The 26825-nt window shown below is 40.7% G+C and overlaps 2 protein-coding genes and 1 long non-coding RNA gene across 9 annotated transcripts in view; 2 read left to right on the top strand and 1 right to left on the bottom strand.

Annotated features, from left to right (window-relative positions):
• LOC127032232 (uncharacterized) overlaps positions 1–6641 on the top strand; it is a 41286-nt gene extending 34645 nt beyond the window's left edge. For all 3 annotated transcript variants that reach the window (XM_050919362.1, XM_050919359.1, XM_050919358.1), the window contains one exon: positions 6239–6641. In XM_050919362.1, the coding sequence (XP_050775319.1) occupies positions 6239–6360 (122 nt within the window). In that variant the 3' untranslated portion in view covers positions 6361–6641. The remainder of the gene's footprint in view (positions 1–6238) is intronic.
• On the bottom strand, positions 806–9379 carry LOC127032292 (uncharacterized). Of its 2 annotated transcripts, none has more exons than XR_007768752.1 (3): positions 8933–9379; positions 5335–5400; positions 806–3288 (listed from the first exon to the last, which is right to left on the bottom strand). It is a non-coding gene; the product is annotated as an uncharacterized LOC127032292 (long non-coding RNA). The 2 variants fall into 2 exon arrangements; XR_007768753.1 differs by having other exon boundaries at positions 806–2496.
• The window catches only part of UNK (unk zinc finger), a 60075-nt gene continuing 42547 nt past the window's right edge, over positions 9298–26825 (top strand). For 2 of the 4 annotated variants that reach the window (XM_050919254.1, XM_050919250.1), the window contains exon 1: positions 9299–9449. In XM_050919254.1, coding sequence (XP_050775211.1) covers positions 9352–9449 — 98 coding nt within the window. In that variant the 5' untranslated portion in view covers positions 9299–9351. Of the gene's footprint in view, positions 9450–14806; positions 14885–26825 lie in introns of those variants that run through there. The other 2 variants (XM_050919251.1, XM_050919253.1) reach the window with 2 other exon arrangements.

Genomic DNA, 26825 nt, shown 5'->3' with positions numbered 1-26825 from the left:
AAATAATAACCATTATTAGTAGTGAATTAACTTCATTTTCTAAAGCATTGTTCAGGCACAAAACATTAGTTAGTAAACGTTATTTTCTATAATGTCTTTCGTATTCTATGTACCGAGATTTGCAATCTGTGACAAATTCAGGGATGTTTGTGGATTAAACTATTTTAATTTCACTGAAATACACTGAATTTGTTTTTTAAAGACAAAGCAGGGAATATTATAAATGCTTAGCTAAAAATAAGGATGGTCCTCTCTAAATGGGGACAGTCTGGGTACGTAAATTCATTAAAAATAAAGCAAAACAATTAGTAATGTAATAAATGTGATCATTACAACACATTTCATATACTAAGGCCTTGATCTTGCATACATCATGCGTAAAGTTAAAGCATTGGGCTTCATGGAGTTCACTGCAGGATCAGGGCCTTGTGTGCTAGTGATTTTCATACACAACACGCTAATGTCATTAAGATTATTTTCTGTCTTTCATCCACAAACCTATTCATAACATTTATTTTATACAATAGATACATAGCTATACATACTGAAAAATAAAGGTAAATAAGAAATATAATATCTGTATTTTTATATCTCCACAACATGGATACCCTTCATATCTAAAACCATACAAATAAAATAAACCTGCTTTATAGTTATATAATAATAATTCAGCTATATAAAGGAAGAATTTTAGGCCCCAAATCTATAAATACATGTGGACTTAACTTTAAGGACATGAGCTGTCCCACTCAAGTCAATAGGTGCAATCTAAAGCCCTGCAGATCCTGCTGAGATCCTGCTGTTCCCACAGGTAAAACGTGTAAAATGCACTTTGTTGAGGGAGGATTGAGTGGGCAAAAAAACCCCAGACTGTGGTAACTTGAAGGAAAAAACTTTAAAACTTTTTATACTTAAATTTAAGTGAGGGACAGAGCTTTGGTGTCTATTATAAAGACGTTAAAGTACTTTTTACATTGTTTAAACAAGATTTGTTTTATCCTTTTAGTGGTAAAAATTGTATGAATTCCATTTATGTACAGAATATACTAACTGACTTTTATTTTAGTAACTTGGGGGAATCTGTCTTTCTTGCGGGATTTGAAGGATCTAAAGTTTTCGTGGGAGGGCGCGAGATAAAAACACAAGAAAAAATGTGGGAGCGGTTGGAAGTGGGTATTGCGGGGTGGGAGCAGAATTTAAAAAACAGTCCCACACAGGATTCTAGTGCAATCTTGACCCTGCTGGAGCCAATAGGAGTTTAATCATTGACTTCAGTTGGACCAGGAGTTTACCAGTGAAACTGTTCATATGCTTAAAATTAAGCTTATTTATAAGTATTTGCAAGATTGATGCCCAAGCACTTACAACTCACTCATCCTCCACTTCTTACTGATGCAAAACTCCTATCGCCTTCTTATAGCACTGTCTTCGACTTCAGCATATATACAAACATTAACAAAGATATCAATATAACATCTTTGCAAAATTGGAGAGGAAAAAAAACAAAATATGAATATATCATAATTGGGAAAACTTCTGAAAAGTTCATAGAAAATAAATCAGTAATATGTAAGTCTTCACCAGCACCATATTTCAAAAATTTCAGTTTTCTTCTTGTGAGCAGCATTAACATCCCACGATCCACATCCATATAGCCTATGAAAAAAGTTACATTTTTCACCAGTTGCACCTTTGTATATTTCAAGATGCCATGTATTTTCCACATTCTCTTAAGGGAAACCATAGCTGAGTGAACCATCTTTAGTCTTCTTCAGATTTCTTTGGAACAGCCTCCTTGGTTGGATATATATGATACCAAATAATTCAATAAGCTACTGTCTCTACAGCTGGTCTATTAATTGTGATGTCTGCTTACATCCTGTTGTTTGTTGTGTCAACATATGTGCAATTTGTTTTTGTTACATTCAGGAATAGTCCATATTCCTCACAAAACTGTTTTTCCAGACTCCAGCATTTGTTGCATTGCATTGATGGTTATAGCAAAGAGAATTGTGTCATCAGCATATTTGAGTTTGGCTAAGAGATGACCTCCAATGGAAATCCCAGCTTCTTCCACTTTGTAAAAATCTTCAAGACTTGTCTCATAAAAAATTCTGCATATACGTTAAAGAGGACTGGGGACAAAATACACCCTTGTCTCTCCCCTGCTCAGGGGAAAACTGCTTACTGCTTTTCACACCATGGTCTGTTATTGGTGGTAGAGACTTGCACTGAGTTTAGTCAGATTAGAATCTGCAGGCTTGCTAATATCCTCCGAAGGCGGTCACGTCAGATAGTATCAAACACTTCGGAGAGTCAGTGAATCATATGATCAGTGGGTGCCTGTACTCTGCCTTTTTCAGTGATTTGATGGATATTTGCAATTTGGTCAGGTGTGTCTCAGCACTTTCTGAAACCAGCTTGTGGTGGTAGTTCTGCTGCTATACTTCTTTTCAGGAATCCTGGATTATGTAGAACAGAACTTTGCTGTGTACACTATCAGGGAGATGAGATGAGATCTGTTATTTTTCCCTTCTCCGTCAAGGTCAGAAAAATTCTCTTCATCCAGTTGTCCAGCCAATTTCTAGTCATCCATACATCATCACAAATTTACCACATAAAATCAGTATTGCTTTCACCAATTGCTTTTAAAAGTTCTTTGGGCACGTTATCTACCATTTCCCTGGTCCTTTTCCGGGCTTTAATTTCATAATAGCATGGACCATGTCCTCTCACAGGATTAGTGGCTCAACAGACACCAGCATGACACAAACTTATATACTTTGGTCACGTTAGGCATAGAGATGGAAGTAAACTTGAGAAAGTTATTATGGGAGGGATAGGAGAGGGTCATCGTAGTCAGGGACAACCAGTGAGGAGATGGATGGATGGTTTGTGGCAGATCACTGAAAGGTCAGTGGTTGAGTACTCAGAGTTAACAATGGACCATGAAGGTTTCTGAAAATTCTGCTATGATGTCACCAATATTCAGTCATGAATACATTTATTTATGTACTGACTTTGTATGTAAGTAAGATTGTGTCTGTTTTGAAATGTAACCGTCTCAAGGATTATGGAACCATTTCATTGCATTTTTAACAACTGATAGGCTAAGTCATGCAATCCTTACTTCAATGGGAATTTGAATAGGATAAACAGGATCAGGCCCAAAATGCCTCATGTGGACTATGGCATTGTTTTCAAATGTACTGTACATAGGGCATAAACTGAACACCTAAAACTTCCTGCTCTATATTGATTCTTGATCACATATGTATGTCCTGCAAACTGAAATAAAGAATTACATATTAAAATAGATATTGCACCAGGTTTAGCAGCCTCCCAAAAGCATGTCTCGGGATTCACAGATTAAAAACAGAAGTGAGGGTGAAAGGCAGAACCAGTACTGCACAGAAGGTTCAGAAAGAGCTCTTTCTAAACATCTAACAAAGCCCCACCACTATAGTGGTTTGAGCATTGGCCTGCTAAACCCAGGGTTGTGAGTTCAATCCTTGAAGGTGCCATTTGGGGATTGGTCCTGCTTTGAGCAGGGGGTTGGACTAGATGATCTCTTGAGGTCCCTTTCAACCCTAATAATCTATGATTCTATCCCCATACACTACAGAAGAAATAAATAAACCCCTTATGGTCACACAAAGTGGAAAAGTTGCTTGCAAGGATGGCATTTATCCCAAATTCCTCAAGGGACGAGCATGGTTGGCAGACCAATTCAAGCTCATAAATTAATGGAGAGGTGTGACAGAGTGCTGAGGCCTGACAGATGAGTCAGTACTCTGATCTCTGTAGCCTCAATTAATTTCCCCAGTGACAGCTGATTGAGAAAATAGGAATGAGTTAATCAGTTGGGAAGGAAGGGTGAGTTAAAGAATTAATTGGTCCATCAGCTGACAATACTGATAAAAGGCAGGAAAGACTTGTAAGTGGGGAGGACAGGGCTAACTGTGACCAGACTGAAGATGATCCAAAGGAAAAGAAATCTCCTGTCTTTCCAGGGCCCTTATGAAGGTCCCATAGGGATCAGGACTGTCGTGTTGCGCTATACAGGTGTTGGTGGAGGGACTTGAATAAATTATACAGAGTGAGAACTAAAAGATGAGTCTCTGAGCAGTTCTTAGGTCAGCCAAGGATGGGAAGAAGGCACACAGGCACTCCATCACAAGAGGGTATTGCTGATCTATCTTTGAGGCCATCCTGCAAAAGGAACAGGCCAGCTTCAGACTGGGACAAAGTTGCTGCGACCAGGTTCTCACCATTACTAGTTACATTGAGGCTGGTTTTCAGTGGAATCTAAAAAATGGAACTACACTGACAGGCTTATCTGCTGCATGCAACGCAATATGGAGATGTGGGCTGTTGCTCAAGGCATGAAGGATCATCAAATGCTGTAGCATTATGTGACTCCTGGCCACAACGTTGAGCAACTGTAGATAATATGTTCTCTTGAATGGGCAGATCAGCAAAGCACACACCCTCAATGATCCATGTTGACTCCTTCACTATTCAACATCTACATTAGTGACTTATGCTGAGAAGAACGCTCTTACGGTACAATACAAAGACCACATCACCATCAGTGACATCCTCAATGCCAACCTCAGGATAATGGCAGAATACTTTCAGTACTGAAAGCTCTCTCCTAATTCTTCCAAAACCTTGGTAATAGTCTTTCACCTAAACAATAAAGCTGCCAAGGAAAGACTTAATGTCATCTTTCACAGTGAATAAGTCCAAAACTAGCCCTATCCAATGTACTTTGGTGTAAATTTGGACAGAAGCTTGACTTTTCAATTTCATCTGGTAAAGACATGCAAAAAGGTAAAAAAGGAAGAACTAGCTATGTCCAAAAACCAACATGGGGTGCTGATGCACACACTTTTCAAACAGCAATGGTAGCACTGGTGTACTTGAATGCTGAATATTGTGCACCAGGCAGGGTGGGCAGCTTATGTACCAAATCTCTGGATGTGCAAGCTTAATATCACAGTAAGAATTATAACTGGAACAATTAAAATCAACACCCATTCAATGGTTTTCTACTCTGGCACATGTACCCCCACCCAAGATCCTGGAGAGACACACATACAGCTTGTGAGTACAATTGAACTATGGCCATCCTGAATTTACCAATTCATGAAGACCTCCAGAACCTCTTGTAGAAATGCCTGAAATCTCACAAGCCTTTTTATAATTTGCCTAAAGCTCTTAAAGTATCCTCATTCAATCCTGTGGCACACTGGAAAGAATTCTGGGATAATGGTAGTATCGCAAACCCGATTGACAATCAGACAAAAGAACTTCCAGGCTTCAACCTACCTCAGAAACAATCCACATTGCATCATTTCAGAACATCACATGGCAGATGCTATCATCTCTTACACTCTGGAAGATGAGAGATAACACAGTGTGACCGTGGACATCAGTTGCAAACTATTGATCACATTGTAAATCAGTATCTGCTTCAATCATTTGTTGGTGGCAACTCATAATTACAGCAAGCCACTTCCAAAGCTACCCCACCAGCCCACTAATTTAGATTTGGTTAGCTGAACATTGCTAATCATCTCTCTTGCCATATGCAATAAGAAGTTCTGCATAGATGCGGGTTATATACTACCGCAGACTTGAACTAATATGATGTGACAAGATCCATTATGTGCTGCAGAATAGGGACTGCTGTGGTTTACATATATATATATATATATATATCCTCTACACCTAATGTCTTCATTCTCTGTTAAATTTTCCTATTCTTTGGGGTTTCAACATAAAAAAGTAACTTTTTATGAAAGCAAAATAATTAGGTATAAATAAAACTGTTTTGCATTCATTTATATAATGGTGTTTTTTTATCCTTTCAACAAAGAAGGGAGCTTAGTAGCTGAAACTTTGAAACAGGGACCTACTAACACTCCATTCCTTCCAAAGCCAAGACTCAATGGCTGCAAGGAGGAGCCCATTTTAATTTGACTCATTGGGTGCTTAGAGACAATGAAGATGCTAGCCTTCCAGAAACTCTACAAGTTGGAACACTCTGTAATGGCAACTGCATGTTTTTTTACTGGATGGTACATTATTAACATTGCAGAGAAATCTGTGGTTAGTGTTTATTAACAAGAGTTATGTTCTGATTCTAGACTTTTTTTCTGTAATTCTATAATGATGATTGCCCAAGCCTCTAACTATAGAAATACTTTTATAGCTTTTTGTTCTGGTATAGGACTGAAGAGGAGCTATCCAGCGGTTACAGGAAATGAAACTAAAACTAAAACAAGCTATGATGGGAAGGCTCATATGCAAAATTCCAAAGATACACGTATCTATTCAGACACATACAGATAATAAAATACAAAGTGCATACAAAACAAACTTGCCAGGTAAAACCTAACATTTGTGCGTTGCCTTTCATTCAGAGTGTGTGTTGGGTTTTCCTGACTGGAGCATGGAAGAGAACAAGCAGCGGAAACCAGGATAGTGCCAGGACTAACTGGTCTAGAAAAAGTCAGTCTGTTTGGCTTAAACCAGTGATTTTCAAATAAGGGTGTGTGGAACCACTCCTGGTAGTCCACAGAGCTGACTGTTCACATGGTGCTGATAATTCCTTGTGTGCAGCTGCTAAATTCCTTTAAAAGACAGGTACAAAAAGATTAAATATTGACATAATATGACTTTATAAACAAATGTTGTAGCTATTACAGGGATTCTGTGCAATCACAAATGGGCGGGTAGATCGGCTATCCAATAGCACTATGAAAAGTTTGAGCTCCCCTAGGTTAAACAGTGTCACAACATGTTAGTCTTAAGTGGAGGTGAGTGTGTGTGTTTATATATATATATAAATAAAACTTTATAATCATTTGAGTATTATTTGATAATTCAACATTTCTCTTTCTACAGGCTCATCACTTACTGTGATTTATTTGTTTATATATTTGGCCTTTTCTATGTACAAAATTTGTAACTTTACTGATATAGTTAAAGTAGTACAACTTCTACAAGCGTGGATACAGTTATGCTGTATAAGATACTTATACATTTCTTATTCCTGTAAATGTAGGATAATGAGCTCTTAAACTGTGTCAACATAACTGTGTCCACTGTAGCTATTTAGGTAAAAAAAAAAAATCACACCCCAAGGCCAAATTTACATTCAAAAGTTAAGTCAACCCAACTGCATTACTCGGGTGTGTGAAAAATCTGCAACTCAGCGACCTTGTTGAACCATGCTAATCACCGGTGTAGATAGTGCTATGTCGACAGGAGAATTATTGACTGTTAGGCCACGTCCACACTACAGAGTAAAATCGAAATTAATAAAATTGATTTTATAAAACAGATTTTATAAAATCGATTTTACGCGTCCACACTAGGGCACATTACTTCGGTGCTGTGCGTCCATGGTCCCAGGCTACCATCGATTTCTGGAGCGGTGCACTCTGGGTAGCTCAGTAAAAGAATGGGACCAATAACTTCGATTTCCGTCCACACTAACCCTAAATCGATTTAGTAATATCGATTTTAGGGTTACTCCTTTCGTTTAGCTGGAGTACAGAAATCGATTTTAAGACCCCTTAAAATCGATTTTAAGTGCCTTATAGTGTGGACGGGTACAGCGTTAAATCGATTTAACGCTGTTTAAATCGATTTAACGCTGTAGTGTGGACCTGGCCTTAGGGAGGTAGATTAACTACTGCAAGGGGAATACCCCTCCCCTCTCTGTAGTGAGTGACTAGGCTGAAGTGCAGCTGTGCTGCTATAGCATTTTAAGTGTAGACATTACCTAACCAAAATAGTTATACTGATACAAAAACTGTGTAGACCATGCCTTAGAGTTTAACATTAACATTGTTCAATCTGTGCCTAGTGGCCAAGTTAAAATGAAAGGTCTTCCTCTCATCAATCCTTGTGCTCTTTCCCTCCCTTCCCCAACTCTAAAATAGCCCAGTGAGTTTAATAATTATGTGTTGAGCCTGAGATACCAAAATTCTGTATACAAAGGCTTACATCATCTCCCCATGGAGGAAGATAATTTAACGCAAAACTCCGCAAAGTTCCTGAGGTAATGTTACTTTCAGTTTTTCCTCGCTTGGAAGGCGTGAAAGGTGTCCACAATCCTGATAACCCAACATTGATACAGAATCGGGGGTTAGCTATAAAGAGGCAGCTTCTCCATACAACTCTCTCCATCCTTCTCAAATCAAGTGTGCTGTTATTTATTCATTGACTATTTTTGGACCTTTTCTGCCTTGTGGGGTAATGTGGAAATTAATACTACAGAATCAGCTTCTGCATGACATTCTGCTGGAATGTCTGCCTTTTGTTTTTAAGTAGAGGAGAGAGAGAAAATGAAGTTATACAGAAAATACCTCTCTAATCCTCTGCAAACCAACTCATCCATTATCTTCACAAAAGCCACGTGTCCCAAAACATACACTAGTCACAAAGGTCTTTTTCTCAATTTACTGTACAGAAAAAAATCAACTGTTGTCAGGAGAATACTTAAGGACCATGTTTGTTACAAAGTCTACTGTTAAAAAAAAAACAGTAGATTACAATGTATTACAGCAATGGCATGTCTCCCCACATCCTATTTAACCATAACTTGGCATAATTCTATTTTTTTTAATAATGTAGATGGATAATGTCTATTTGTAAGCATTTTTTTCAATTTGTATCTATTTAAATTTTCACAGTTGTGGGAAATCAGGGGATAAATTAAAACGAGTTGTCAACATCACATGTGAAAATATACACTGTAAATAGCCTTGAATCAATCTCTTGAGCAGCATTTTCTTACTTTGCATATCTGTAATTTTTTATTATTGATGAAAATATTTTCCCCTGGTTTGTGTGTGCACGGTGAAGTCAACATTTAACAATGATCTTTCCAAGTCTAACCATAACCCTCTGTTACCTGTGGTTACAGGTCTGAATAACTCGTGTATGCACACTGCTTAATCCGCAGTACTTCCATGTCCTCACTGAACTACTAGCTCTTTCCCCTGCCTCCAGGAGATGCATAGCTTAGCTAGGCTTCCGAAGGGCAGCTGAACTACAACTTCCAGCAGACCCCAGTCTGAAGAAAGTCCGGGGCGATGTCCGAACAGTGCCCCCGGGAGTTGTAGTTTTACAGGCCGGAAGCCCCGCCAAGCTGTGTCCCGGTTGGTGGCGTTTGCGCGAGTGCCTGGACTACAAGTCCCATCATGCTTTGCGAACCGGGGCGGTAATGGCGGCGGCGGCGCCTGCGCACTGCGGTCTCCGTGCGGACCGCGCAGAGTGAATAATAAAGTCTCCTCGGCGGTAGCGGCGGCGGAGGGACCGGAAGGCAGGAACATGTCGAAGGGCCCAGTGGCGAGCGGCCCCCCTGCGGCCGGGCCGACGGCCCCCGCCAGCGCGCTGCAGGCGCAGCCCGAGAAACCGCAGCACTACACGTACGTAGCGAGAACACCCGCTGCCGCCGCCCTCCGCCCGGCGCCCGCCCGCGCGCCACACACGCCTGACGTCAGCGGGCAGCGTGCGGCACGCGCGCACGGAGACCAACCGCCCGCCCGGCACCGGCAGAAACCGGCCGTGGCCGGCGCGGGCCGGTGGGATCCCGCCTTAGGGGAGGGGGCGGGGCAGGTACTGAAGTGACTCACCTTACCCCCACGCGCATACACCCACACGTACTGACCATGATGCACTGGGGCCTCAGCTCCCCCACCCCAGCTTTGCCTCCTGGATGCCTTTGGGGTGTCTCCTTTGTACCCCCTTATCAGGGTGTTCCCCCCCCCAGTGAGGCTGCCTGGTTCTTTTCCACATGGTGGGGATGTTGTTGCAGAGTGTGTCACCCTTAGCAGAAGGGTGGGTCACCCCCATTTTCAGTGCTTCCCTCCCCCACCCCATAGCTTCTCTTGGTTGGGTGCATCTGCCCTAACTGGAATACATTGCCCTCCCCCCCCCCCCCGTCTCAGGAGGGTGTGTGGGCCCTAGGGCCAAAGCACATCAGCCCTTCACCCCCATCCTTGTTGTGGGTGGCTGCTGTGTTGAGCATGTCCATCCATGTGTTGTGCCTCTGCTGCCTCACAAACACGTTCATGACAAATAACGCTTTGACAGGTCACATGCCCACCAACTAGGGACAAGCCCCCAGGGCAGGTCATACATGGACCTGTGAAGGAGACATCATCGCTAGGGGTTTTTTCACACACCCATGAGGAAAACATTAGGAGGTTCTAGGCTCCCACCCCCATCAGAGAACTGTCATCTCTCTATGGAAATACCGGAAGGCCATGTTGCACACACATACCCCTGAGGGAAATCTTACTAGAATGCGTCATATGGGGAATTTCTCACTAGAAGATATCTCACTAGCATGCCCCGAAGGAACTATGACTTGAATATTTTGCACGTGCACATATGGGAAATATCACTAGTGTGTCACAGCCTCAGCCATATGTGGCAAATGTTACACAAGTGTCTCCTCAAGGAGCGATTGCAGCGCATGTTACTCTTCCTCCTCTCCCCCACACTCCCATTACACTGAAGGATGACTCCTCCATAAAAGAAATATTGTTAGTGTGTGTAGCATCCCTCACTATAGCTTGCTTCTTCATGAGGGAATTATTGCTGGAGCATGTCTTCCCCAAGATGGTAAAAATATCATTAGAGTATGTTGCTCTGTGCTCCAGGCCAGTGGTGTCCCCTTGGCGGTTGAAGTATTCAGGTTGGAAGTGGTGGCAATAAAGTTCATTTTTCTTTTTTATATAGGAAGAAGATGAAAGGGTTGAGTGGTGGGAGCATCAGGGTGAGGGAAGGGTTGGTGATGGGGGCTATGATGGTAGAAATAACTGGCAGTTCTTGGACCTTCTCTAAAAATATTAGACTGGAACTGTGCCCTGAGAAGAAAATATCCCTGGATTGTGTCACCCTTTTCTTTAGGGTACATCGGACCCCGGAAGGAAAAACCAGCAGAACAAATTACCCATATCACTAGTGTGTATATTGGTGGACTTTTTCTTGCTAGAAAATAATAGTTTGCATTTCCATAGTTCCTTTCATCCAGTGAACCTAATGTGTTTTACAAGCACTGAATCACAACACTCATGCCTGTTACAGGGGAGTAAATTTAGGCATACCAGGATTAAGTAATCTGCCTGCAAGAAATCACAAAGTCAGTCTGTAGCAGATCTGGGAATACAATTTAGGAGTCCTAACTCACAGTCACCTCCAATAACCACTAATTTCAAATTTCCAACTGTAGTCTGAAGGGCACTTGCTGGTGTTTTGCAGAGAGCTGCTTATGCTGGCTCTCCATATTGCCAGCCACTTCAACAGATGTAGATCTTAGAATCCTTTGACTCTACTGCAAATGAGGAGAATCTAGCTTAGCCCTCTCTATTAGGACCACTGCTACAAAGGTGGAGGAAAGGAAACGAGCTGTCCTTGGGGACTGGAGGTCACCAGTGGGAGTGAAGCTATCAGTCGTGACTGGGTGGGGAATGTCCACATGAAAAAGAAATTAGGTAGATAGATGGTTATGTCCAATATCGCATGGGGAGAAGCAGACCACATGGTTCTTAAGCAAACCCACAAAAGTAGGGGAAAAGGGAATCAAGCAGCAAGAAATCACATGCAGTGGAAGAGAAACCCTGGCAACAGGAAAATTGTAGGGGAGAGGAGAAGGGGACCAAGAAGAATGGAGAAGGGGAATGGAAACAACAAAATAGAGCAACATTTGTATGATTTACTTTTTTCAAAGAGGACAAAAACAGTTGCATAAAAGGCAGCTAAAAATACTTCTGTCTATCCATGCTGTAGTTGACACAGGAATGTTGAGGTGACCTGCAGGATGAGAAGGGAAGTGTGTGTGAAACTACCTCTTAAAATGTGATTCTTACTATAAGAATGAAAATGTATGAACTAGAGTACATCGCATCGTAAACTCTTTTTATAATAGATGGGAAACTATTTTGGTTGCTCTTTGTTATGTGATCATGCTATAACATTTAAATCTCTTGTTTTACTTTTTTTGTTCCTTTTTGGTTTTGTTTCAGTAAAAGGATGTTATGGTCACAAAATTGTAAATTAAAATAGAATTAATTATCCACATCCTGTGCTGTCCTCTGGGAACAGGGGCGATACAGGAAATCTCTGTCTTAAAGAATTTTGGTTGCGTTTATTAGGAAATGTTCCGATTTTCTTATTGGTATTTTCTCAATTGTTGGCAATATTGATATGTCATCTAATTTACTTTGAACTGTGGTTTTATATCTGGACTGAAGGTCCTTTTTATTTGCTCTAGAACAACAGCAAAAGGAAACATGAAACAACAATTGTTGCTAATACGCACCGTTTGTTCTACTCTTTTCTTAGTTGACCAGGAGACTTATAAAATCTTAGCTTTGACATTAGTGGCAATTGTAACACATAGCTGGAATTGTTATGTGTGCCCATGTTCTTTATTTGAGTGAGAGATCTCATGTTTTTCCCCCGATTATTTTTTTATTCAAATCTCTTAATTTTGGAAATTGCAGAATTCCGATGAATAGCAATTTTATAAGTACCTCACTGGTTTTAAGTTCTCTCTGGGTTTATTTCCTTAGCTGTCACCATGTATGATGGTTCTTTGTGATGCTGCTTTAATTGCAAGAGTACAGTGATGTCATTAAGATACCTAAACCAGTCTTCAGGTTTCTGCTGGCTGGCTGGATTTGTTGTTTCAATGAAGTGTTTCATGTAACATCTTCGTTGGTCTGGCTTTAGATTCCCATTAGCAGAAGGGAAAAATACTTTTCATGTGTTCTGCCAAACCTCCTGTTTTGCATTATTTCACATTGTTTCTTGTGTTTAACTGGTATAGTTATCATCTTAGGTACCCACAATCTGCAAATCAGAATAGAGGTTGGGTTTGAAGAAACTAAAGCAAGTGATCAATTGCCTTAGAAAACCAATTGTCATGTAGTGAAGATTTTGTTTTGACTTAGTCAGCCTAGTTCATTTGGATGTTATTGAGCTCCTTTTAACTGTGTGATAAGTGTTGTGGACTTCTTTATCCCTCTTGTGAAGTCCAGAAAAGTGAAAATGGAGTGATACTTTCTTTGGCATGTGTTCTCACCCAAGTGTTAGATCTTTTGAGAACTTTGCAGAAAGCCAAACATTCAGATGATGAGACTCATGAATGTATCCGTTCTAGTGTGCTCACATTTATTTTGAACAGTAACCCCTTTTCCAAGCCTACTCCCCCAAGAGAACACCTTGGTTCAGGTCCAGATAATCTGAATATTTTCTAGCCGAGTTATGAACTCTTTGGGGCATAGATTGTGGGTATATTTTCACTGCAGAGTTAGCACACATTATCTACACTTGAGTTACTCCTTTCAAGTTAGCCTTAGGAATAATTAAAAAGGGGATAGAAAATAAGATGGAGAGTATCTTATTGCCCTTATATAAATCCATGGGACGCCCACATCTTGAATACTGTGTACAGATGTGGTCTCCTCATCTCAAAAAAGATATAATGGCAATAGAAAAGGTTCAGAGAAGGGCAACTAAAATGATTAGGGGTTTGGAACGGGTCCCATATGAGGAGAGATTAAAGAGGCTAGGACTTTTAAGCTTGAAAAAGAGGAGACTAAAGGGGGGTATGATAGAGGTATATAAAATCATGAGTGGTATAGAGAAGTAAATAAGGAAAAGTTATTTACTTGTTCCTATAATACAAGAACTAGGGGCCACCAAATGAAATTAATGGGCAGCAGATTTAAAACAAATAAAAGGAAGTTCTTCTTCACACAGTGCACAGTCAACTTGTGGAACTCCTTGCCTGAGGATGTTGTGAAGGCTAGGACTATAACAGCCTTTAAAAGAGAACTGATAAGTTCAAGGAAGTTAAGTCCATTAATGGATATTAGCCAGGATGGGTAAGGAAGAGTGTCCCTAGCCTCTATTTGTCAGAGGGTGGAGATGGATGGCAGGAGAGAGATCACTTGATCATTGCCTGTTGGGTTCACTCCCTCTGGGGTACCTGGCATTGGCTACTGTCGGTAGACAGGATACTGGGCTAGATGGACCTTTGGTCTGACCAGTACGGCCGTTCTTATGTTCTTAAGTTCTTGATCAAGTGCGACATTGTAAAGTAACACTGCTGTGTTATTTTGTGCAATGGACAAGTTGCTCTGTCTATACTGAGTCTGCTCTCATCTGACACTAAGATTTCTGGGAGCCTATCCCATGTTTCTTAGCACTAAGTAAGCTGAGTGCACTGTGAATTGTTTTGCAGTGTATTGTGGGAGAACTAGTCTGCCCTTCTTGGGCTCACAAGAGAATTGGGGGAAGGCACTGGATAACTAGCACCACTCGAGTAGTGCTAGCCTGCATCCACTGTGCATAGTGGTTGTGTGAGAAGGTGATGCCTTGTACACACACAAGCTTTATCTTATACCCGTCTCCTGGCCCAGTTCATAGTAAACTTACATTAAAAGCATCACTGCACTCGAGTTAAGGGTTTTTGTATGTGGATGGGAGTTGAGTTAGGTGCAACATTGAGTTATAACTCTAGTTAACTTTGCAGTCAAGACAGGCTATGTGCTTTCCATGTATTTGCACAGTGTCTAGCACAATGGGTTCCCAATGGGTGCTACTGCTATATAAATATTATATCATAATGAGAAATCTGATCCCACTATTTTTATGTGGGTTTGGAATTCCTTTGAACAGTTTGGCAGATAATCTTATGTTTAAATTCTTACTCATAAATAATCACATTTTCATTTTTTTACAAGCTTACCATTGAAATAAGTTTTTGAAAAAAAGTCTGAAGTGTTTGCGGTTCCTGAGTGCTTAAGATTTAAGACCACGACTCTTATCATTGGGCAGAGATGACAAGGTGAACATGCTGTGTAAATAGTTCTGACTTTATAGGCACAAACTGTCTGTTTCTGGAAATATGATTAAAAATCAGCAGTGCATTAGATTTATACTTTCAATGAAGTTATTATCTACAGTAGACTTCACACCCTTTAGTCTTATCCTATAAGTGGGTCTAGTTTTTTAAGTCATCCTTTCAGTATGACCAGAAATGTTCTTTACTTACAAGCAGTTTGTTTAAAATTGTTTAATTTTATTTTTTTCAAAAGTTACCTTTTATACTCTTAAAACAAACAGGTCTCTAAAAATAATAAAGCATTGGCCTAATTCAGATCTGTTACACTGGTTACTCCCTTTAAATCAATACAATTACTCTGGATTTACGCTTGTGTCACAGCAGAATTTGTCCATATTTAAAAAGAGACAGGTACATTTTAAAGACAGCTTCCAGCTCACTAATAACTCTTGAGATACCTGGAAGAAACCAAAATGCCTATTGTTATAAAATTTAAAACAAGGAACCATCACACTCTGCTGTATTGTGTTGTCTGTAAATGTCTATTTACATTATTGGGCAAGTACAGGCTGGTTTATTGGCTGACTGAACCTCCTTGAAAGCAATTCCGTCATGTATTGTTATTAGGATGTGTGAACAGTGACAGAGAGGTGAAAATGTGAAGTACTGGAGCTGGTGCAAGAAATGCAGCATTCACAATGTATGTTTTCTATAGAAAATGGTTACAGAGACAAGCTGGAAACCAGTAGTCTCTTCTTGACCATATACTCACAGACTTTAAATATAATTAGATGGTTTGGGTTTGTTTGTTTTTGGGGTGGGCGGATGTCTAATGTTTTAGGCCTTCTTGATCCTACGTTGGGATTGAAGTCAGTAGGGCTCCATGTAGGACAGGGGTTCCCAAACTTGGTTCGTGGCTTGATCAGGGTAAGCCCCTGGCTGTCCGTGAGATGCTTTGTTTACCTGAGCATCTGCAGGTACAGCCGCTTGCAACTCCCAATGTGTGCGGTTCGCCGTTCCCAGCCAATGGGAGCTGCGGGAAGTGGCGCCACCATTTTGGCCGAGAACGGCGAACCGCGGCCACTGGGAGCTTCAAGTGGCTGTACCTGCAGACGCTCAGGTAAACAAAGCGTCTAACGGCCCGCCAGGGGCTTGCCCTGAACAAGCTGTGACCCAAGTTTGGGAACACCTGATGCAGAGGAACTTCTGTGTCTTGCTGAGCTCCATTGATTTAAGTTGTACTTGTATGCAGCTCCATTGTCTTTAATCACAATATGTGATTGAGGCCTTTGTTTGGAAGACTGTAGTTTTCAGAAGATTGACTGTTCAGTGTTGTCCTTTTGGAAGTCATGTCAACATCTCAAAGTTGTCAGAGAGTTCACATCATGGTGACTGTTGTGTCTGATATGTACTAGTGCTGTGCAGATAATGGAAGTTCCATTTCAGGAAGGATTTCAAGATTTTTACATTTGGCTTCATCCCAAAGGAAAATTCTGGGGGAAACATTTTTTGTTTTGACAAAATTAAAATATTGTGTTTCATTTCTATTTCATTTTTTTATACTTTTCTATTACATGATGCAATAGTAAAAATTAGAAACAAAAAGTTGTTTTGAAACTCCAGAAAAAAAGTTTAATTTAAAAAATGTCAAAACAGTACGTTTTGACATTGCCAGGACTTTTGGTTTCGGTTGTCTTCCAAAATTAAATTCCAGCAAAATTAGCTTGATTTCAAGAAGCTTTTCAGTTTCAACAGAACTGTGTATTGAGATGAAAATGGTTCTATCAATGTTTTCTGACCAGCTCTAGTATTTACTCTTTTTATATACCCCTTGTGGAGTGAAGGCCAACTTTTATTATAAAGTTTTGCTCATTCTGAATTGTGTGTGTATCTCTCCAGCAAACGTTTTCCCCCCAGCATTTTAGAAAACTTGATAAATCTTCAATCTGCTTTTCGTTCTAAGTATGGCATCAACTTACTTCTCAGTGAGAATGTTTCTCTGTATAGAACTATGACTTAACCTGACCAGTTTTGAATCCTAGGCAATACAAAATCTTTTCAAGAATAGCTTCCCAAAAGCAATTTTATGTGGGCATGTAATAGTAGGTTCATAAATTACGATTTTCAAAGAAATTAGCTGGAATATGTATGCAAAAGTCATAGAAAGCCACAGGACAGATTTTTAAAGGAGTTCTTGCCAATTAGAGTAATAATGTTCAAATAATTTCTTTAATTTTCTAATGCACAGTTGTATATAAAAAGGACATATGGTCATCCAAGTCACATTGAAACCATTGGCACCCCAATCTGTAGTTCTTTAGGTGCATGTATTTACAAAATGCTCCTTGCAGTCCAGCTCCTGCTTCACATGCACAGATCCCATCAACTTGAACTCCATCCTCTAGTCCCAATCTGAATTAATGTCTGATTCCTATCCTGTGGTAGCAGGTTATGGAAGATATGGAATTTCCTAACTGCCTTGTCCTGTTCCCTTCTTAGGAACTTGTTTTTGTTTTCAGGTATCAGGAGAGGTGGGGAGCTTGCTACAGGCTGGTAGTTTCCCAAACTTTCTGTGTGTACTTTGAACAGTACTAAAATAGTTAACACTGTTGATATTTAAAGTATCACAGTCAGAGTTAACATCCCCTTGAAATGAAAAGGAGCAATTTACGCTTTTCGTAGAGCTGTGGTTTCAAGCTGTCTTCTGGCTTTTGCAGACATCACTGCCTCACTTGTACTTGGTTCACATTTCTAATTTTTGCAACAATAAGAGCTCTAGTCTTAATTTGTTTTTTTTAAAAGAAGAAATCTTAAAATCTGGACCACAATGGTGTAGGTAAAAGTATTGGTTTGCTGAGCAATAGCAAAGTGGCCTAGTTTTAATGTTTTTTTAAAAAGTCACAGACCACCAAAAAACATTGAATAGAATGTGCTTTTTACCAGTACCTGTAGGATGGGAACCTACACAAGTGTCAGGAAGGAGCTTCCTAGATTCCTGCAAAAATCTAGGGCCAGCCCTTAGAATCATGATGAACGAAACTACTAACAACATTTTGTACAGCTCACTGGTTTATTAAGATTATATTTAATGAGTTTATTTTTCAGTCCTTTTGTGCCCATAACTCCTATTAAGGTTAATAGGTTTTACACACATACAGAGGGGAGAATAGATTCCCACAGTAGCACCTGATGATTAATTACAAGACAATCTGAATTAATTATGAAGTCAAGATTATTTTAATGGTTAGGTCTTTTTCTTTTTGATCCAGTTATATTAAAGAAGGCTGTCCGTCAGTCCATAGTCATGCACTAAGAGAGCTGGCTTTTCTTGCAACATTCAAAGGACTGTGAGATATCGGTAAGAACACTTGGATTAACATCACAACAGTGAAATAAACCATGAGTGAACACTCTAGAGCAGTGGTACACAATCTTTGCAGCATAAGATACCACCCTGGCAACTTTCAGTGATCACGAGGGCCACGCCTAATTTGCATATACATTTATATACAATTTTAATCTGAAATAAAGGCACACTTTTGTTATGGAGTGCTGAAAGTGTCCACTGTGCTTTATAAAAACACAAAATATGATTTGTGGGTTGCAGGGAAAGGAATATCAATTGAAAGACTGGCACTGCTTCTCTAAAACCAGCTTATTGATGTCTGGCTTTACCTTTGTGTTGGCTGTGTGTGATACAAAATGCAGGTTCGTATCTGATAGGTAATCACAGTGTTTTGATTGAAATTCACAGTACAAAAGATCTGTTCACAACTGTATACCCGTCCAAAGAAGCTACCACAAAACTGACATTCAGCAGGCAAAGAAACAAATTAATACATTTCATTCACAAACTTTGATGTACAATCCTCCAATTCTGTCTAATCCATCACTTCTTGTGGAGTTTGTCCTCCTTTCTGGTTCAGTTGAGTATAGGTCTGCAAACAATTTACAAATCTATCTATCTATCTATCTATCTATGTATCTATCTATCTATCTATCTATCTCGGGAGAAAATCTCTGAATCACTGGCCCAAATAATCTTGAAGATTCTTTGTCTGTTCATCATTGGGATGATTATTGGTCTTGTATTTCTTAAGAATTTGTTGGTAAATTAGAGCATGAGAAAGGTTGGTCTGCTTACTGTAAATGCCTGTAAAATAGTTTGTAGCTGAATACCAGTCTGTGCTTTGCCACAACTCAGTTATAAGTATCTGAAAACAATATTTATTTGAGGTGGCCTCTGCAAATTCCCACATATAGGATCCTGAGCTTTGGAGCTTCTGGAAAACAGAAGAAGTGACGTAGTGGTTAACACACTTGTGCCTAGCCTATACCAACTATGTTGGTGCAAGATCAACAGTGGGAGAATAGCTATGTAGAAAGATATATTGGAACCAGAGATCATGATTTGCACAACAGAGACCTATATGGTCTTTTTCATCTGGTCTTTAGTAGACCTTTTTGCCTTGGGCAAATTAATTAAGCACCTGAAGTTAACTGGTAATATGTTTATAAAAGCCTGTAGGCACTCCCCACATGTTTGTTCCAGGCTACAAATATTTAGGGAAAGAACAAACATCTGTAGTCTGCATCCAATTAACTCAAGGTAAAAAATAGTCCAGCGTAAACATACCTTTAATAACCACACTAGAGAAGCATGTTAGCTGGATATTTCTGCTAAACAATCAGTAGTAAAATAGTTAATGATGTTGACATATAAACTGGTGTTCAGATATCATGATGATAAGCAAGGGATAATCTCTAGATAGATAAAATGTTCATGATTAGGTTTCAGAGTTCACCCATCAATGAAAAGAACAGGTTCCATTCAGACCTCAACTAGAGGCGATGTCTTCAGTGTTGGCCTGGTTTTCACCAAGAGCTGGTCTACACTGAAAATTTACATTGGCATAGCTACATCTCATACACCTCTGAGAGATATAGTTAAACCAATTTAAGTTCCCATATAGACAGTGCTAGGTTGACAGAAGAATTCTTCCATCAACCTAACTACCCCCCTCAGCAAGGTGGATTACCTTTGCAGGCCGGAGAACCTTTCCTGTTCCTATAGCAAGGGGTTGTCAACACTTAAAATGCTACAACAACACAGCTGTGCCGCTGCAGTTGGACTGCTGTAGCACTTCAGTGTAGCCATTACCTACACACTGGGAGGCATTCTCCCGTCTGCGTAGGTAATCCACTTCACCAAGAGGCAGTAGCTAGGTCAGTGTAAGAATTTTTCCATCCACCTGGTGCTGTGTATGTGGGGACTTAGGTTGGTTTAACTGTGCTGGACAGGAGCATGGATTTTTCAGATCCCAACAGACATAACTAAGCTGACCTAATTTTCTAGTGTAGACCAGGGCTTACTGTCCAGTTCATAGGCTCAAAAGAGACCCAAAGTATCAGGTGACATTTGGAAAGCTTTTTCAACTAAACATTCTGCAATCGAAAATGAGGGCCAACCAGCAAGCCAACAACAGGTTCCTCTAGATTGGGAAAATAAGTCATATTTGAAAACATGGTAACCAATGTTATTTTAAGCATAACTTTGCTTTTGTTGTAGATAGGTCAAGTCATGTTTAAAAACATGTTAGCTCGGGTTGGCCACAACCAACTAACTCATTTTAAAACATTTATGTGCCTTGCCTAAAGTAGGTGCCAAGTTGTACTTAAAATCATGTTAATTAATATGTATTCAGACATGTCTAGATTGTGCAAAATAAGTCAAACCCAAAGAAACCTAAAGGCAGACTACATGTGGGGTTTTGGGTTGTGCACAACTGCTTTTAAAGACTCTTCTGTTCCGAAATATAACATTGCAGCTATGGTCTAATCTATGCACAGACTTGCACTGGTTTGGTTAAATTGGTATAGTTAAAACAGGGCAAACCCTTGCAAAAACACTCTTATATCTGTATAAAAATGATTGGCTCTGTAACTTTCAAGCTTAACCAATATGTCAGATTTAAATAAATTTTAGAATGCCCACACACAAAGTTGTACCAATTTTAACTGAGTTGGTTTAAAATTGTGCAGTTAAACCAGTGCAACTTTGTAGGAAGGCCAGGCCTATAGAAAGCGTACACCGTGAACACAAATCTTCTTCCATTGGTACCCTATAGGCCCTGGCTTCAGTGCAACTTTAACCCAAGTTTAGCTAGCCACGCCTGTGTTTATGGGAAAAATGTGCGGTTTTCAACTGAGTTAGCATAGCATGATTGAAAACCACATCTTTTTGGCCAATCGATATAAAGCTTGGTAGAATGCTTGGCTGTGAACATGATTTGTGCCCCCACAAAATATGGTCAGAACTTGGCTAGTAACAATGGAAGCTAACAGTGTTTTGTCCTTGCCAATGGCTTTTGTTGACACGTGGCTGTCTTCCTGTGAGGGTTTTGGCACTTTTTTTAGGGTTTGGGTTTTTTTTTCTTTTTCAGTATAGACCAATGGTTCTCAAACTTTCCTATCCCATGCCTCCAGCAACGAACTATGATTGGATTCAGTGGGGAGACTGTTGAGCGTTTTCTGCACTGACATACAATACGCTACATTAAAAAAAAAAAGATTTATGAAGGTTATTTTTTAAATCTTTAAGATATACAGCATATTCTCAATATACTGTGGCAGCTGGCATAGGAAGTGTATGGAAATATGTGAACACTTTACAAAAAATCCACGAGCCTCTAATAAATCCCCTCAACTTTCACCCTTTTTTGTTTGCCCTTAGACTGGCAGTATTGTCAAGAGCTCGTGGAGGAGGGGAAATATAACAGCTCTGAAATCACATAGCAGCACTGTTTGCAGTGTGACCTCTTTTCAGCTGGTGGCTCAATTTATTTAGGTGATAAAGAAGATACTGAGGCATGTGAAGGCTGTCATCTTGACAGATGCAAGCTCAATAGACTCTCTTTTCTCATATTTCTTCCCCCTCCCTTCCTGCATTCACAGTTTGCCTCTTGTTTTCCTAACATGATCCATTTCATTTTCTTTTAGTTTAAATGCTGTATAATCTTTTCAAGGGTTTCAGAACTGCCTCTTTCTTTCCCTATGGGGAAGAAAATTGGATAATGCTTATATACTTCAGTGAGAAAGGAGACATTTGTATTTTGTGTAAGGCAGATGCGTGGAAGAGGGAGAATTCAAAGGCAGTTCCTGATCTCGTGCAAAATGGAAAGGTCTGGCTGGCTAACTCTGGTTGGTTGTATGGGAAAGTACCACTATATTCAGATTTAGGGGGAGTCCAAATATAGATTTTCTTGCAAGACTGTAACTGTTTTAGGAAGATTGTTGTGTGTAATGTCTCCCTGCCAACACTTTTGCACCAGTTAGAACTAACGTGCCTGTTGCACTGAGACCACAGAGGAATATGAGAAAGAAAACAGTGATGCTGTGTCTGTGAGCAGTAGAAATTGAGGGAGAATACTGGCAAAATCTGCACAGGACTTTCCTTCAAATCATGATGAAAGCTAGCAAGATTTTTCCAAAAACTTATTGTCACTTGGCTTTCAGCTCTGTTGGCCCTGTAGCCTCTATTTTAATACCAGTTTGCACTAGAAAGACACTTGGTTTCAAACTAAGGTAAATTGCATCAATGCAAGTCACTTTTTATGCTGCACTTCTCATGCTAGTCTACACTAGAGGTTTCCCCCAGTATAACCACACTGGTGCTCTGTAAATGACAACACTGTATATTTCATTCTTGTCCTAATTTTTGTAGACAGTGTCTTAGCAAGGATTAGTCAAATAATTATCTAATGGCCAGGCTTTCTCTCTGGTATCACAATATTGCAGATGACCCAGCCTCTGTTCTCTAGTGTTCTGTTCCCTAGTGTCTGCAAGTGCTGAAAGAATTTTGATTAGGAGGCGTATATGAGGACTGAGACTAGAGAAGAGCTTTTGAGGGCGGGGAGGGGCTTACTGAAAGAATTTGGAAGGTTAGGGTTGGGGTGCATGAAAGGAAGGTAGGGCTTGGGTTTTTTATGGTGTGGGAAGGAGAAGAGTTTGGAAAGGTTGTTTGCTTGTCTCCTTTGACTTCCAGATTCCTCCACCTCTTCTCACATCAGTCTTCCTGATTTCCTTGTCCCAACACAGAGGCATTTGGCACACCCTTCCTTCTTCAGGGCCTGCTCCAAAGCCCACTGAAGTTAGTGGGAGTCTTTCTGTTGATGTCAAAGGGCTTTGGATCAGGCCTTTAATGAGGAATTTAGGGATCCCCTGCCTTGATGCGCTACCAGCCCACTTCCCTGCTTTGAGATCACTCCACCAGGCTTTGGCATGCCTCATTTGTTACACTCAGTGCATACATGATATATTGAGCATTTGGCAGGCAGTGAATGGCTCGAAGACAGCTGGATCCTGTAATACTGTAAGGTAGAGAGAGGAGTATTGTATAGTGCGGAGGCACACAGCCAAAGGGCAGAAAGAGCTTGTCCAGTCAGCAGATTATAATGAAAGTGGGACAAAGCCCAGGTTTCAGTGTAATCAATCGGGGCACCGTAAACATAATCAAGTCTTTTCCTGTAAACTGAGACACAAAGTTACCCTGCAGTGTCAGGTGAAAGTCCCACATTAGGAAGGAGCAAAGGCCAGGTGTAAGCTAAAAAGGTAGGTTAACCCAGCTGTGTCACTCAGAGGAGTGTAAAATCCACACCCCTGAGCAATGTAGTTAAGCCAACCTATCCCTTGGTGTAGACAGCTCTAGGTCAATGAAAGAATTCTTCCAGCTACCCTCTTTTGGGAGGTGGATTAACTAAAGCGACGGGAGAACCCCCTCCCATTGCTGTAATATGTGTCTACACTGAAGCACTACAGTGGTGCAGCTGCAATAACAGTTTAAGTGTAGACATAGCCAAAGTCAGTTTGTCTTTTAGCCTTCTTCCTGTGGAAAGTATTTTCAAATGAATGGAGCACCCAGCCCCACTGGATGTTTCTGATAAGAACATCAGGAATGAAATAGTTAACATTGATATTTAAATTTGTCATAATTGGACTTTAGACTTAATACTATGTTGAGAGAAATGGGAGAACATCTCACTCTTCTCTGACACAATAACACTTTCTGGTTACATTTTGAAGCCAACATTACAACCAGAAAGACTAGAAATGTAATCTTGTTTCAAATGAAAGCTTATATTGTGCAGAAAACACTGGGGATATAAAAACAAAAAAAAGGTAAGAAACCCTTAACTCTTGTAAATATTCAGAAATTCAGCACATGTGGTTTTCTAGTGACCAGGGGGACCATACCAAAGGGAAATAGGATCTAGTAAAGTACAATAAAATAAAAGATTCAACCCATTCCTGTCGGATTGCCTTTACCATAATGCCACCTACCACACCACTTGGAGTATTGGAACATCATCACTTTTCTGACACTAATGTTAAATTTCTATTTAAACTTCCTTCAAAGGGCAATGGAGGAGCAGTGATGGACACCTTTCTAAAAGCAAAGGCTTTGAGTGGATGTAAGTCTTGTTATCCCCTCCCCTGGAAGATCGCTTTGCTGTTGGATGATCTAGGTACTTTTTATCTCCACCATCAGACCTATTTCATGATGTCACCATGTAGCTTTGGCCGATCAGTAAGGTCTGTCTGTTCACCCTGAGAATACGTCACATTTCTATAGTGGCTTTCATCTGAGGAACTCAGCTTGCTTTACAAACATCAAGCCTCACAACAATCTTATGAGCTAGGAAAGCAACTCCATTCACAGATGAGGAAACTGAGAAACAAAGGCTAAGGCCTAAATTAAAAAAAATGTCCATTAATCTTTGATGCCTGAATTTGTTGGTGTCCATATTAAGGCTGGTTGGGCCTGGTGTTTCACATGTGGAATTCTAGCCTTTTAAGGGCCTTTTCCTGTCTCCACAACTCAAGATTCTTCTGGGTCCCCTCTTTCCACGCTCTGCCCACTCAAATGCTTTTGGCCCAGTCCTGCAAATGCTTAAGCACATGCATAACTTTTGTTACATGTGTAGTCCCATAAACTTAATTATGTCCTTGAAATACACATGTCAAAATTCTCTCAAAAAATATATTGTTTAAGTGGAGAGGAAAAACTTACATGTATGGGGAAAAGCCATGAAGCCTGCAATTTTTTCTGTTTAAGGTTAGCATTCATTTTTGTAAATGCAGAAAATTTATATCTTTTTGAGTTGTGCAGGTGCAGGGTAAACAGATATGCTGCTGCCCGATTGATTCAGTCCTTCCAGGCCATATTGTTGACTGAGATTGAAGGTGTAATGTTATGTTAGTTAGTAGCATTCTGAATGGATATGAGCAGGGCTAGATTGTCTTTGCCATGGCCAGAGAAAAAGGTGGTGTAGTAATCGAGACATGATATGATGAGAGTCTAGATGAGGGTTTTAGCAGTGTGGACGTGTAGGAAAGACTATTTCTTTGAGCTGGCAAGATTTAGGCCTATCCTAGATGTAAGGAACTCAAGCAGCAGATGAGGCACAGTTAAAGGCCTGAGTGATGAGCAGGATGGTGGTGGTGTCCGTGGGCACCAGGTTTGTATGATTTTTGGTGGTGCCCAGAATGGGTCCAAGCAGAGCTGTCCCATCCATAGGACAGACCAGAGTAACCACCCTAGGCCCTCTGTTTTGGAGAGCCCCACTTTTCAGGGTGATGTGGGGTCCAGGGCAGCCTGGGAGGTTAGCAGGGGTCCTGGCACCAGCAGCAGCGAGCGACCCGGCCCCAGCCCACTCCACTCCACTCCATACTGCTGACTCTTGGTGTTTGTTGCTCAGGGGAGGAGGCAGAAGCCAGAAAGAGGCATGGTTTGAGGGAAGGAGTGGAGTGGGGGCGGGAGCAGAGCAGGGGCAGAAAAAGGTGGGGCAGGCTGGGGTTGGGTCACTCGCTGCTGCCAGTGCCAGGCTGCCTGCTAACCTCCCAGGCCGCCCTGGACCCCACGTCCCACTCAAGCGTGGGGCCCCCGAAAGCACGGGGCAGTTGCCCTGGTCCATCCTATGAATGGGATGGCTCGAAAATATAAGCCCAAACATTGGTGGAGCGGGCCCACAGTCCTGAATATTGGTGGCACACAAGCACCATAGGCCCATATAACTCGCCGCCTACGGTGTTGTCCACAGTGGTAGAAGAAAAGAGGCAGGGGAAAGAGCTTGAGGGGAAGATTAAGAGTTCTGTTTTAGTCATGTTAAGTTTGAGCTAATGACTAGACATCCACTAGGGGATGCTAGAGAGAGAGAGGCTGAGATTTTAGTTGGGACAGAAGGAGACAGGCCTGGAGTAAAGTGATAGATCGGAGTGCTTCTACTGAATCTGTTAACCCAAACAGTCTGTGAGATTGGACTACAAAGCTGGAGAAGTATCTAAGCCCTCCTCTATATTAGACCATGAACCATGATTGCTCAATTGTTCTTAAAGTTCTACAAAACAATTTGTGTTAAGAGATCAGTAGCCCCGACATGGTTAAAACACATCAGCCTGGCATTGTGGGTACCACTGATTTATGTCTGAAATGTGCCTCGAAGCAGGGTTAGCACAATTCAAAAATACATTTAAACATACCTAAATTTTCTTTCTATACAAATACTTTATCCCCTTAAATTCTGGGTGACTAAAAAAATCTTGCTTTTTGTTTATTTTATAATGAAGTGTGCAGTATATGCATCCCCTGATGTGATTGATCTTATAGACAAAACTGGTCAGTGCTAGTGTAACCACACATCTCCTGGGGTGTGGTGTTGTGACCCATCTAGTGGCACTGAGACTACTGAGAGAGAGAGATAAAATAAGTCTGCTATACAACCTTAGCTAACAGGCAGTTGGTTTTTAGCTCATGTGGTAGAGGCTCGTGCACTAAGTTCCAGAGGCCCCAGGTTCGATCCTGTCCCCTGATAACCGGGGTCTGTCGGTGTTACACTAGCTCAGTATAAACGTGATTTGATTTGTCTCTGGAAACTGAATGAAACAG

This window comes from Gopherus flavomarginatus, chromosome 12 (assembly GCF_025201925.1).
Source record: "Gopherus flavomarginatus isolate rGopFla2 chromosome 12, rGopFla2.mat.asm, whole genome shotgun sequence".
Lineage (NCBI taxonomy): Eukaryota > Metazoa > Chordata > Testudines > Testudinidae > Gopherus > Gopherus flavomarginatus.
This window is presented reverse-complemented; position numbering and strand designations above follow the sequence as displayed.